The 14,406-nt window shown below is 35.8% G+C and overlaps 1 protein-coding gene across 10 annotated transcripts in view; it reads right to left on the bottom strand.

Moving 5' to 3' along the window:
• Positions 1-970: 970 nt before the first annotated feature.
• LOC115219831 (wiskott-Aldrich syndrome protein family member 3) overlaps positions 971-14,406 on the bottom strand; it is a 178,171-nt gene continuing 164,735 nt past the window's right edge. For all 10 annotated transcript variants that reach the window (XM_036509641.1, XM_036509640.1, XM_036509644.1 and 7 more), the window contains 2 exons: positions 3,115-4,276; positions 971-1,567 (listed from right to left, as the gene is read on the bottom strand). In XM_036509641.1, the coding sequence (XP_036365534.1) occupies positions 1,380-1,567; positions 3,115-4,276 (1,350 nt within the window). In that variant the 3' untranslated portion in view covers positions 971-1,379. The remainder of the gene's footprint in view (positions 1,568-3,114; positions 4,277-14,406) is intronic.

Below are 14,406 nucleotides of genomic sequence, written 5' to 3'. Positions count from 1 at the left end.
TTCTGGTAGTTAACTCCCTTTATTATTATTATTATTAATATTATTATTATTATTACTGTTTTATATATTTTTTTTTTAATTTAATTTATTCATTGTTCAGTCCAGTGAAGCAAAGTCTCAGAGAGAGAGAGAGAGAGAGAGAGAGAGAGAGAAAAGACTTCTTTATGTTTGGTTGGTTTGTAATTTTTTATCTGAATATTTTTTTTTGTTTCTTTGCTTCCTTCCTTTTTCTTCTTTTTTGAATGCGTGTGGAGGTGTGGAGCAAGAGGGGGAGGGGAGCTTCATTTGTTCTCAAAAGATTAAATGACAACAGCAACAAAAACAACAACAACAAGTGCAGAGTTGATCCCTTCAGTAGCTTGCTTCTTTTTCCTTTTCTTTCTTTCTAGTTTCTTCAAGTTCATGTTACTGTACAAAAAAAAAAAAAAACTTTCTCTTCGAAGAATACGGTGGGGAACTAGGTGTGTGCGTGTGTGTGTGTACATGTTGGTGGAGAGGTTGTTTTCCTTACGAATCAAATCATCGAATATGTGTTGGCTATTGTTGGGGACTGGGTGGGGGGGAACGAAGAAGTGGAGAATGAGAGGAGAGAAGGAGCACGGTAGAGTAAAAAAAAAAATAAATAAATGCAAATTGCAACCAGTGGAGCGTTCCAATAGGATGGATCGATAGATAGATCAATCGATCACTCAGATAGATAGATAGATAGATAGATAAATAGACAGATTGGTAGGTAAGTAGATAGGTAGGTAGGTAGGTAGGTAGATAGACACCATCATACATTAATCGAAGTCAAGGGTATGAAAGCCATGTAAGAAGTACTTGTAGTTTTTTTTAATAGTACGCAACAGCAATGCAAAATAAAATTTAATATATATATATATATATATATATATATATATATATATATATACACATATAGATATATATATATATATAATAGTAATAATAATAATGATAAAAATAATAAGAGCAGGACAAATCCATTGTTTAATCATAGGTAGTGGTGGTCATTGTAATAACACTTTCGATCCAAGTTCACATGGAAAAGGACAAAGATACAATGGATATCTGTGGTATACGCACCCAACTGAATGTGTATGTGTACTTGCGTGTGTATATGTATGTTGGTAAGCATGCATGTATGTGTATATAATATATGTGCGTACTTGTATTTGCTTTGTATAATTTGTTTTTCTTTTTCCAGTGGGGGCAGAGAAGGGGAAAGGGGAGAGGGTCTATTATTTGAAATCTTTCGTCGTTTTGTTTGCTGTTTGTTGTTATTATAATTATCATCATTATCGTCATCATCATCATCATCATTATTATTATTATTATCCTTATTATTATTATTATTATTATTATCATCGTCGTTATCGTTAATCAGAATCCCATTCGTTTTCGTCGGAAAATGCTTCTTCTTCACTATCACTAGCTTCAAGAACTTTCCTCCGGATTTCTATTGCTCGATCCATGATCGCTTGAACATCGAACCTGCCTCCCTGTGGTTGTCGTTTCTGTTGTTCTTGTTTTTTACGGTCTTCAACACGGCGTAATTTCTTATACCCTGTAAAAAGAAAAAAAAGCAAACAATTATTCTCCAATGAGTTTTAACAGACAATACAAGACTTCCAAAGGTTACCATATTTGAAGGCATAAAAGACACACAAATATATAAGATGCACCCCAATTCCAGCAGCACATATTAAAAAAAAGTAGCTTTTAATGCATCAAAGCCCAACATCGTGTATAGGATCTAGGTTGAAATTTTCCTGGGATCCCCCACTCCACCCCAAAAAGTGCATCTTGTGCCATTGAATATGGAAAGCAGAAGAAAAGGGAAATTAGAAAAATGATGTTATTTTATACAACAGAGAATGTGAAGAATATTAGAGAAACTGAAAGTGAAACTGAGAGGCAGTGGCTCGGCTGTGTGATAAATGTTGATCTTTGTTGCTAGTGGATCATCTCTGATTCTGCAAACTTATGTTCAAAGGAATTTTTGACAAGACCATTTCATCTCTCTGGTATGTTGTCATACACCACTTGTTACAATGCGCTTCTCTGCATTGTTGTAGCTTTCAAATAATACCATCCCACTGAGTGACCAAAGCTACAACATTTTTACTAAACCTGTTGCAATCCATTGCAGGATAACTCAATTTTACAACTGAGTAGGGCTGGAGCAATGTGAAATGAAGTTCTTTTGCTCGAGAACACAGCACACAACCTAGTCCATCATTTGAAACTGCAATCTGGCGAATATGAATCCAGCACCCTAACCACCTATGCTACACAACTCCATACATTATCCAATATATCCTTTTTCTTTTTTTATTTAAGACAGTAGGGTACAACCACAGAGGCATCAAATTGATGAGCTGCAATTTAGGTTCGTGTCTGGATGGGGTACAACTGATAACATTGCAGTGAGACAATAGAGAAGTTTTAGCTAAGAGCAAACAACAGCATTTAGTAACTGTCGATTGGTGATGGCCTTTAAACAGAATTTCATGATTTGTTGCTTAGTGGTTGCTAAGAAAACTGAATGTAGGCGAATGGTTTGTAAAAGCAGAGAAAGTCATGTACAGAGATGCTGTCAGCAAATTGTAAGTTATTGAGTTCAATAAAGAATTTAGTGTACAGCTGGGTGGCCATCAGGGCCCTGTTCTCAGTCTCTTTCTGTTTATTACTAGTTCCTTAGGCTATAATACAAGAATTCAAAATCAGTTGTACATAGCTAATCTAATATTTTGACAACCTTGTTGCTATACATTGTATCCTGTGTAAAAGAGATGCAACAAGATTGCACATAAACTGGCAAGATTTTGCATGCAGCTGATGCACAATAGTTAACAGTAACAGAACCCAGAAGACGAATGCTTTCCCATGCCTGGAAGGCTCCCTAAAACTAGCCACTAAGAAGTTCTTTGCATTTCTTACCAATTTCTTAGCATCCATCCACACACACACACGATCTTTCATCTTGTATTTATTTTAAAAGTTAAAACTTTACAAATAGACCAAAGGCATACCCGGCTGTCACTTGCACTTAAGTATCACAGTAAAATCTTGCTTTCACAAAAGAAGAAAAGAAAGAAAGAAAGAACTTACATTCGCCAAGTCTGATCTCTTCGAGGAGTGCACTACGATCTTGTCCAGTGGCTGGCTTCAGGATGTCTTCTACTTTGCCGGCCGAACCAAGAGAAGTTGTGGTTAATGAACTTGTGGTGGATGAAATGGACACAGCATCTGGTTGCATAACAACAGATAAATTCGAAGTTTGAGCCCCACCAACCGGCAGCAGAGGGGGTGGTGGTGGTGGCGGAGGAGGAGGAGGAGGTGGTGGTGGTGGTGGCGGCGGCGGCGGGGTTGGCGCCATCGGAACTGAGCTGAGCGTTTCAATGGGAGGTGGGGGAGAGGGGGGTGGCGGCATTGAATCCAAGCTGACCGGTGTGCCGGAGGAATGGGTGCTAGGTGGCGAGGGAGGTAGGGGAAACTCCACACTGTCGGGAGTCCGGTTTTGACTCCCGTAGGGTGGGTGACGGCTTGGCGAGTCACTGCTTCGTGCCGGTGAACCACTGTTGATATCCGTGTAATTCTGTGTCTTCGAGGAGACGTGCTTAGGAGTCGTGTCGGGACTTCCTGGGTAGCTGTCGGACAGCTCATCAAGTTGATCTGGTGGGAGAGGCGGTGGAGGAAGACTCTCTCTCACAATTGGACTGTTCCTTATTGGGTCGTGCTTCGGTGTACCCGGCATTGAAGGAGGATCAGGGGGCGGCCTGGATGGTCTAGCACTGTTCAGGTTCTGAGCACGTGCAGTGGATCTTCCATGGTGCCCCACAGCATGAGAAGGAGACATTTGATTGCCTTGCATATATTGTACATTGTTTCGATTTGGAAGCCCTGCTGAGTGTTCAGGAGTCAGGTTCTCTCCTCCGGGAGTGTGATTCACCATCGAATACGGTCCATTCATCTGACTAGCATAACCATTCGGAATGACATCAGGGTTGGTCATATCGTACAGCATTTCTGGGATTCCCATACTACCAGTCGGAGTCGAAGCTATCTCAAGGCTATCGGGGCGCTGTTGATACGGCTGTTGTGGGTGGCCTTGGTGTGGCTGCCCTCTGCGATGATGGCCTTTACCTTGGACAGGGCCATGAATATTAGGAGTTTGATAATCACTAAATTCTACACCTAGAGCCATTTTCTGATACTCGTCTTTCTTGGTTTTTACAGGGCGAATATGCCGGGCTTCTTGTATTTTGGGACGCTGAAAATAAATTCAAAAAACATAAGAATAAGTTCCTTCATATATCAAATTGGGAAATTAACAATTTAAACAACAATAGCATACAAAAGTAAAAATTGAAAATCGTAAGTATTCATTCACATAGAATATATAAAACAAGATCGACCTTGAACCAGCTTTTTCAAATGTTTAGTAACAGCTGAAAGAAAACAATGATAGATTTTCTTTTCCACTCTTCTTTCTCTTTAATAGTCATAATAATAATTCAAAAAGAAGAATTAGCATTAAGATTTGTACTTAAACTTTGAAACAAAACTTTCTACTGTTACATTATTTGATTTGTAATTGTAAGTTTATTTCATAGAAGTGAATGGAATTTAAAAACTGGACATAGCTTTTTCTTTTTCTTCCTTTAAAATGGTTCAGGTATTTGAAAGGAATGGATTTACTGTGGATTCTAACAGTTATAATAAATATAGCAGCAGCAAAAACATAGATGAAATCAACTGAAGAAAAAGAAGATAATAAAAAGAACTGGCCATGGTAGTTGTGGGTTTAACTAGTAATATAATGACTTAAGGATATGGAAAACAACACACACACACACACACACACACACATACACATTTATAACAGGAAAATTTGTAAAAACAAACAAAATTGGTCTTATTTTTGTACTCGGTTAAGATATTTTGTGTTCTAATGGCTTTAAAAGAACAGGACAGATATAAAACAATAAAACTGCTTCTTCCAACATGTATTCACCAAATTGAAACACTGAATTCGTATATGGTCATGAATTAACAAACATAGCAACCGATACTCAATAACAAGTCGATGACAACATTATGTTCTTAACTTTAATAATGTGTGTTGTGTGTGTGTGTGTGTGTGTGTACATTAACATTTACTAGTGTGACAAGTTATTTCGTTACATTATCTAACCTTATCTTGCTTTCCTACCATTCAAGGCAAGGCATTTATGTTTGCAGCTAATTTTTTTTTTGCATTGCTTACCAATTTCTTAGCATCCATTTTCACACACAATCTTTCGTCTTGTATTTATCATAAAACTTTAAAGATAAACTGAAGGCATACCCCAGCTGTCACTTGCATGTAAATATCACTCAATAACATGTACCTTGCTTTCACTAATTGTTTAAGGCACCTGTGTAATCAGAAGCAGACAGGCACCCTCTTGAGCCCTGCAGCACTGAACCTGCACCCAGCCAATTCTCATTTACAATTGAGTAGCCTAGAGTAATGTGAAAGGAAGCTCTTGTTTGAAGGATACACACAAAGTGAAGTCCAGTCCAAGAATTGAACACCCAACCTTATGGATGTGAAATTAAACACATTAAGCTTTCACAGGTATACACAGAGAAAGCTTGCACATGTATGTGGTTTGATGTGGCCTAGGCAGCACTGGCATAATACATATCAATTTCTTTCTTTCCTGCTGATAAAAGGTTTATTAACAGATGCTTCGGCATCATTTTTGCTTTCTTGACTATTTCTTCTGTGTGTGTGATGTCCTGTAATTCCTGTTATTTTGTCAGTGCAGTATTTTTATGTTGATAAGTGTTACGGCTGGTCATTTCTGATGTTCGTTAAGGGCTGGTATATTGCATTGGTACATGAATCTGGTATTTGGAATATAATCTAACAAACTGACAACCTGCTAAATATTGTGTTCATTCATATAACATCAAAATGTTGAGTTGATATTTAAATTTAAAACTGTTTAATACAAGTGGTTTTGGGGGCCGGTTAATAAAAGACTAATGGTGACCTTGTGCAGGTTTGTATTAAAAATAACCAAGAGTATTAAAATGCCCGATTTGAATGGTGATCAAATTATATGTCAAACACCTTATATCTACCTGTTCATCTGTGTACAGCTTTCTCTGAAATCTGAGTCAACCCAAACAAGACTATAACTACTCAATAGTAATGTAGTAATTGAGTCTATCACTCACTTAAATGTAGCAGGGAAGAGATCTTTGCTTAATATAACATAGTTTAGGAAATTAACCAGAATCTAACACAAGACAAAATAATATACTGCATTGAGGAATAATCCATGAGTATTTTTTCAAGTTTAAAAATGCATGCAGAATTAAAATGTATCAGCAAAATGTCTTATGTTATTCGAAAGAGAATTTTTTGCCCTAAAAGAGAGTGCTTTGATTTTTTAAATTTTATTGATTTTTATGTATTTTCAGATGATTAAAATGGAATGTCAAGTGGACAAAACTGAGCATTTTTGACACCATTTACTTTTTGCATTTAATCGAGGTGTTAACCCCACCGAGCTGCTCGTGAGATTTGTGCTGTGTACAGAGAAGGAGCAATGCCTCAAAGTACCACCTGACGTTGGTTTCCACGCTTCAAAAATGGGTATTCTGACCTCAAGGATGGATCACACACTGTTTGACCAATTAAGTTTGATGAACATGAACCTTGCTCATTGAGCAAAGGTCATTCACCAATTTTTTAATTTTCTATTATCATAATCCATCTGCTCTGCCACTTCTCTGGTCATTTGACGAGGATTTTTGTGAAGAAGTTAATTCAATCACTCTTCATCAAACTCAATTGGTCGACCAGTGTGTGATCTGTCCTTGAGATCAAAATTCCCATTATTGTAGTGTGAAAACCAACGGCGGGTGGTACTTTGAGGCATTGCTCTTTCTCCATACACAGCCCAAATCTCACAAGTAGCTTGGTGGGGGTTAACACCTCGATTAAATGCAAAAAGCAAATGGTGTCGAAAATGCTCAGTTTTGTCCCATTTGACATTCCATTTTAATCATCTGAAAATACACAAAAATCAATAAAATTAAAAAATCAAAACACACTATCTTGTAGGGCAAAAAAATTCTCTTTCAAATAACATAAAACATTTTGCCAATGCATTTTATTTCTGCATGCAGTTTTAAATTGGGGGGGGGGGGGGTGAACGCTCATGAATTATTCCTCAACCCAATATGTAGGCTGACAGGACATATAAAGCTTCATTTATAGCATGACATGCAACACACAGACACACACATACACACAGAGTGCAATACTGAAAAAGAGACACATTCGTCAAGACATTAGTTTCAGTCAATTTTATAATTAATAAGAATTCCACTTAATTCAATTTATGCATAATTTAAATTCTTTTTCTTCAAATATTAATTTGTTCCTCTTCTGTAAAGATTACTTCTTATAGTCTTAAAATTCAGCAGATCAACTTAATACCATCTAATTTGTTGGAGAAAGTAGTTGAAAATGAATCAGGACATTATAAGTCTTACCTGTAAGTATGACAAAATTAACATATAGGTAGGTGCCCTAACTTACTTGAAAGAGAACTGAGACAACACAATATATTTGTGCTTGGTATGAAATCAGGTAACTATTTAGTGCAGGAGTGTCTTTCTGGTTCAGAAAACAAATAAAAGCATCGGTCATAATGTTTTGATGATGTGATGACTGCAAGTCACCAAGACCAATTATTACAGATTGCAAAGCCTAACATTTATAGGAAGTGTGGAAGTTCTCATTGTGTGAAGAGATATGATCCAATGCAGTAGTTAAGCATTAAGACTGCAACAAATTCTAACTGCAGGTTCTCTAGCTGAAACAGCTTTTATAACCAGCACCTGTTGGAAAACATTTACACCACAACATCCTTGATATATCACCTATAAATTTTAGGCAGAATAAAGACAAGACAAACTCTAAGAAACTGACACTAACAGCCACCAAGAAGCCTGGAGCCAGTTCTATGTGAACCTATTTGAATGAAGCCCTCTTTCATTAAATAATAAAATTCTAATTTTGGCACAAAGCCAGAAATTTTGAGAGGAGGGGCAAATTGATTACAGCAACCGAGGTACTTCACTTTCACTTTAGTTCATGAACCTAAAACGATGAAAGGCAGTGTTGACCTGGACAGGATTTGAATTCAGAATGTAAAGCATGGCAAGAAATGCAACTGAGCATTGTTTCCCATATGCCAACCCTGTCTTCCAGCTTGCCCCCCTTAACAGTAATTAGTCAACATTAATTTGAAAGAATAGCTTTACATTATACTGATACTTGTGTAATTTTGATAATCGCTCAAGCTTCAAAAAAAGAAGTGAGGAATTAATATAATATTTCGCTAAAATTTTATATAAAACAAACAAAAGTAGTACTCAAAAAATATTCTCAGTTCTCTATTTAAAATTTGAGAGATTCTTACAAGTGTGGGGCGTGGGGGTGGAGGTGGTGATGTGAGAACAAAAAACAATAACTAAAACACAGTTGAGGAAATATATCAGCTTTCAAGAAAAATCCATGCAACAAACGGCTGACATTGCCATTATATACTCTTGATTCTTTCACAGCCTGTGAGCTGTGGCCATGCTGAAGCAGTACAAGGTTTACACTTGGATTTATTTTTGCTTATGAACAATGCCTACGACTAACTATTGCTGGTCTAGAAACTAAGACATACTCAAACAGACTAGACATTATCTAACCAACACCACAGCCAGATTACAAAGATAAATAAGAGACAAGTTTATACTTACCCATAAATAAGATTGTGTGCACGTGTGTGTGAGTGCGCGCAAATGTGTGCATGTGTGTTTGTGTTGAATCTAATCGATTAGTTATTTCCTTTAATGAAGTTTAAGTCACACAAAAACGAATCATTCTAAGTAAACACACAAATTAGCACATCCAAATAAATAAGAGGGGGAGGGGGAACAAGGTGAGAATTCATGATAAAAGGGGAGATAATGTTTGTTTTTTTCAATATCAAAAAACCAACATCAAAACTAGAAAACTACACAGCAAAATAAAAAAAAACAAACAAACTAAAAAACTAAATGATGATAATAATGGCGGCTGTTAGTGGACACAAAATTAAAATAAAATAAAAGGCACTCTTGGCTGTATTTTAAAAAGAATCATGCAATCAAGACAATGGCAATCAATAAATATTAGCAGAGATCTGAATTGAAGACAAAAACTGAAGACATCAACAGAAAAAAAAAACAAAAAAAATTAAATAAATAAAAACACTCTGAAGAAAATATAATACAAACAAGCAGTAGCAGCAACAGCAACAACAACAACAACGAAAACAACAACTGTAGCTTGAAAACTGATGTTTATGAATTTTAGATTATTTAAAGACAAGAATAGCCAATTTCAGACACTATATAAGCCATATCAACTAAATATAACAAGATCACATATTTGATAAAAAAATATATATAAAAATAAAAGAACCTTAAAAATACTTCAATTATCTTAGTCATGTATACTACACATACATAAATATATATATCTTAATATCTTGCTTTTTGTGAATAAGGTTATTGGTTATAGATTTCAAACCCATCAATCACTGGTTCATTGCATTTAGGATGGCGAGAATGACAAGGAAGTGTCTGAGCAACTTGGGCAGAACAAAAATACTAGAGGTACTTTTTCTTTACCAGACAGGTTTGCCAGTAATTTGTTCACACACACACACACACACACACGACAATCTTCCACACAGTGTCCATCTAACATACATCACTCACAAGATGTTATCAGCCATTTGATTGTGAAGTGGACACACAGCCCCTTTAGCTCAGTCCACTCTGTTGAAAGCATTCAGAGCAGTGCTTTAACCTGAAGATAACTACACAATTTCCTCCTCATCACCCACCTCGGTCATTGGCCTTCCCACCTTCACTAAGCAATAAACACACACCCCTAAGCATACTGTAGCAACTGCAAACTTTTTAAAGCTATCATGTCAATACATAATGGTAAAATATCTTCGACAATAATTATGACGCTACACAAACATATCTCAATAGAATATAATCTACAGACACTAGAAATAAAAGATATTCACAGACAACACCATAAAAAGAAAATATGACCCACAACAGCTCAGACGATATCTAAAGATATAGCCATAAAGTGAGATATAATACAATAGCTCTAAATATATTCAAAAGTTATCTAGCTGTATTTCCATAAAATAGAACCCAACAAATATATCCATAAACTTTGACCTACTGCTGAAATAATAATAATAATAATGATGATAATAATAATAATAATAATAATAATAATAATAATAATAATAATACAGATATACACAGCTGCACACACCCACACAAGTTTTATTTTCTATTGAAAACTCTGTATCAAAAAGTTATCGTGAAGTTTTATAAATGTCTTTTTGAGGTAGAAATGTTGGCAGTTATGATATGTGAGCGTTGAATAGCCAATGGCTTGGATATGAAGAGAGATAACCTGGTAAATACTACAACCATGTCCAGGCTTCAGAAATTTATTGTATGTGTCATTAGTGGGGTCAGACTTCTAGGCAAAGCAGTAACAGTTTGTATATTCTTATTGTAACTGAGCTGTGACCACAGGGGCAATGATTATGGTGGTGGTGGTGGTGGGGACTAAAAACATGCATAGATCATGTTTATCTAGTTGTAAATAGTTACTATGAACACGTGTAACCAACTGTGTCCAACAAGCATACCTCCAACAACCACCTCTAACATCACTGATTACAATGTGAAACAGAAGTAGCACATTGGCATGGGATGGAGTGGACACTTTCCATACGTGGGTTTGCTACAGTAGAAGGTGTATATTTTTGTGTAATAAAGGAGGTGGTCAGTAAGGCTACTGTACAGCATGGCCCAAACCCACAGTATCCCATGGAGCAGAGAACAGAACAAATTGTAAGTGCATAAACACTTGTGAGAGGGCAATGTATTCGACCAATAAAAAATTTGGGGGGATTTTAAAAAATTCATGAGGTCTACAACTAATATTAAATTACAGATTTTTTGGTCTTAAGGTTTTTTTTCTTCCTTTCTTTGACATGGGTATTTAGAAAATTTCTCTGATAAGTGGTTCTAAATTCTATAATTTCACTTTTATCTACTTAGTCTAAATCTTCATCATTTTCTATGAACATATCTTCCTTTCTCCTTTGTTATTTTTCTCAATATCTCATATTTCATTTATATCTTAAGCAAGTTCAACAAACTTTAGATATGTCTAAAGCTTGTCTCCCTTCAACAGAGTTCTACTTCTGCCAAAGGAGACTGACAACACATTTAAGCAAAGTTCAAATCTATGACTGTAAACAGGGCTCTGAGTGAAGAACTACAAATTTTAAGCAAATAAATACAAGAGTCTAAGGAAAGTGGTGCTGGCCTACATTGGCATAAACCACTGAATATATTCACAAATATAAATAAATAACTTGTGTGTTTTTCAAGCAAAGCCCTTCTTCAGTGAGAGAAATTAAAAAAATTTTTTTTTAATAGCCCTTGGCAAATAAGCTTAGAGAATAAACAATAAGACAGACTAAGGGAAAGCGGTCTAACAAGTGAAAAGGAGCATTAGTAGACAGCCAAAAGATATGTTGCTCTTGCTCATTGGCAAAAACCATTTCTATGACCCAGTAATTACATCAGCAAACTCTTGGACATTACAATCTCAAGTTCCAGGATTTACAGGGCTGGTTACCCAGTTTCCATGTGTATAAGTGACAGAAATCACAACATTCTCATGAACAGGATGCCAGACTGTCAAAGGGTTACTCACTGGAAGCAGTGTGGACTGGAGTAACATGAAATGAAGTGTTTTCAATCAAGAAAACACAACACATCTCAGTCTGAGATTGATTTTGTGATCTTGAGTGCAACAGCTTAACCATTAGGCCACATGCCACTGATTATTCCAACCTAGATTTTTTAGCAACCAAATCATAAACACAGATCGTGTATTATCTTAAATTAGAATTCACTAAACAATTCTCAACAGATATTTAAACTGATGTTCTGCTAATCATAAGAATATTGGAGCCATTAGCTTTACTCAGACAAAACTAACTCAGGATTTGGCTGTTTGCTTTTCCTCATCCAACTCTCATTTTCCTTTTGTTTTACAACTATTTCTTTGTGCTAACACGGTTGGGTAATTTTGGCAAAAATTCATACATTTAAATATTGTTAGTTCAGCATCTGGAGCCAGCCAGACAAATTGAAACAGAGGAGTTGATTTAATAGTTTTTTAAGCAATCAACTATAATTATTCTCTACTTCTGAAGCAATAAGGCACTGATGGTGTAAATGATTATTAATGAAACCAGCTGTCAAATGTAATTACCCATAATATCACAAAGATCTCTCATCCAAACAGTTTTTAAAGTAATCAGTGTTGTTGTAAAATAGTTTACCTAAACTATTTTGCACTATTTCTTTCTAAGGTATTTACTAATCGTTAATTAATTTCAACAAAGATATATAGACATAACTAACTAAATAGGGTATTAAGACCAGCCTATGATAATATTCTTCAATATAAATGCTTAGATTTATTATTTTTATTAGCAATACTATCACTCATTTGCCCTTTTGCTACTTTATTAGATATCTTTTTTTTTTTTTTTTTAAACCTCTTTAAAACAGAGGTCAAAAGCTAGTCGACAAAGAAACTATTCTGTAAACAATGATAAAGACAGGTTCTTACACTTTACAGAAGACCTTAAAACTTTAAGAGTCTCTTTGTACTTCTTACATTGAATAAAACTCCAATGGTTATAGCTCTCAGAATTTATTTCCTAACCACAGTTGATGTTAATAACTAAAGGTATTATTTATTGACAAAAACTACTAGCTTTTTATTATCCATTTCTGCAAGCTATGACCTGTCTTCTTCACTATGAAAAAGTTTGAAGTAAATCCAATAGCTTTTACAGATGTGTACGTGTTAAACTGGAAACCAGACTTCAAGATACATTTCTTAAAACTTAGTCATTAAACTAGTATTCCTGTTTACTAGAGATTAATAAATAATATATCTAATGTAAAGATTGTCAAATACTTTGAATTTCTTTTATATTTTGTTTCGTAAGAACCTAAGCAAGTTAGCAGACTGCCCCCATTCAGAGATTAAATAATTAGGAAAATATCTCCTAAGACCAGCTCTTGTTGTAAGCCAATTGTACATTTAAAATTTCTACTGAATTAAAATAAAAGGAACAATTGCACAAAGATATCAAAATATTAGTCCAAACAAAGGACACTGAGCTTTGGAAATAGAGAACCTGTAGTGGGATCAGCAAATATACCAAGACTCACTCCAAAATGTGTGGAGTAGAAACTGACCAGAGGTGGCAAGTTGGCAGAAACGTTAGCATGCCAGGCGAAATGCTTATCGGTATTTTGTCTGCCATTACGTTCTGAGTTCAAATTCCACCGAGATTGACTTTGCTTTTCATCCTTTTGGGATCAATAAATAAAGTACCAGTTATGCACTGGGATTGATGTAATCGACTTAATCCCTTTGTCTGTCCCCTCTATGTTTAGGCCTTGTGGGCAATAAAGAAATAAGAAACTGACCAAAGCCTTGAGTGGATTTAGGAGAGGGGGACTGAAACAATCCAGCTTGTATAATGTGTGTGTCCGGTCACTGGCATGCAAGAAGAGTCTGTTTCCAATCTTCTATGAGAACGTGTCAGGTCATGGGGAAATATTACCTTACTTGAAAACAGGTGAGGGTTGGGAGTAGGAAGGGCATCCAGCTATAGAAAATTACACACTCCTACCAAATTCTGTCTGACCCATGCAAGCATGGGAAAGTGAACGTTAATAAAGATGATCCCAGCTGTCTGTCATCATACAGATTTAGGCACACATGCACTGACATAAAAACATATGCAAGAATAGCAGACAGCTCTGCTAATAGTGTGTGTGTGTATTTATTCATTTATTTGTCTTGTGCTAGAGACAGAAATGCGGCTTGATGGTTAAAAAGTTTGCTTTGTAATCATGATATTGCAAGTTCGATCCCACTTTATATCACCATGAGCAGGTATTTCTACCATAGACTTTGGTTTGATTGAAACCAAGAGAGTGAAAGGCAGCAGACAGCAATTGCATGGTTGCTCTTTCATTGGACGGTACATGTGATTCAAAGTACCAACCTTGTTAATTACAATGTCACACTGATTCTGCTGGGGGATACGTTGAGGGTACAATGCATATGTGAAATAATCAGTCCCTTACACTATAGTACAATGAGAAGATAGCAGTTCCTTTAAGGTAACAAGTGGAACACTTGGAAACCAACAT

This window comes from Octopus sinensis, linkage group LG15, assembly GCF_006345805.1.
Source record: "Octopus sinensis linkage group LG15, ASM634580v1, whole genome shotgun sequence".
Classification (NCBI taxonomy): Eukaryota; Metazoa; Mollusca; class Cephalopoda; order Octopoda; family Octopodidae; genus Octopus; species Octopus sinensis.
This window is presented reverse-complemented; position numbering and strand designations above follow the sequence as displayed.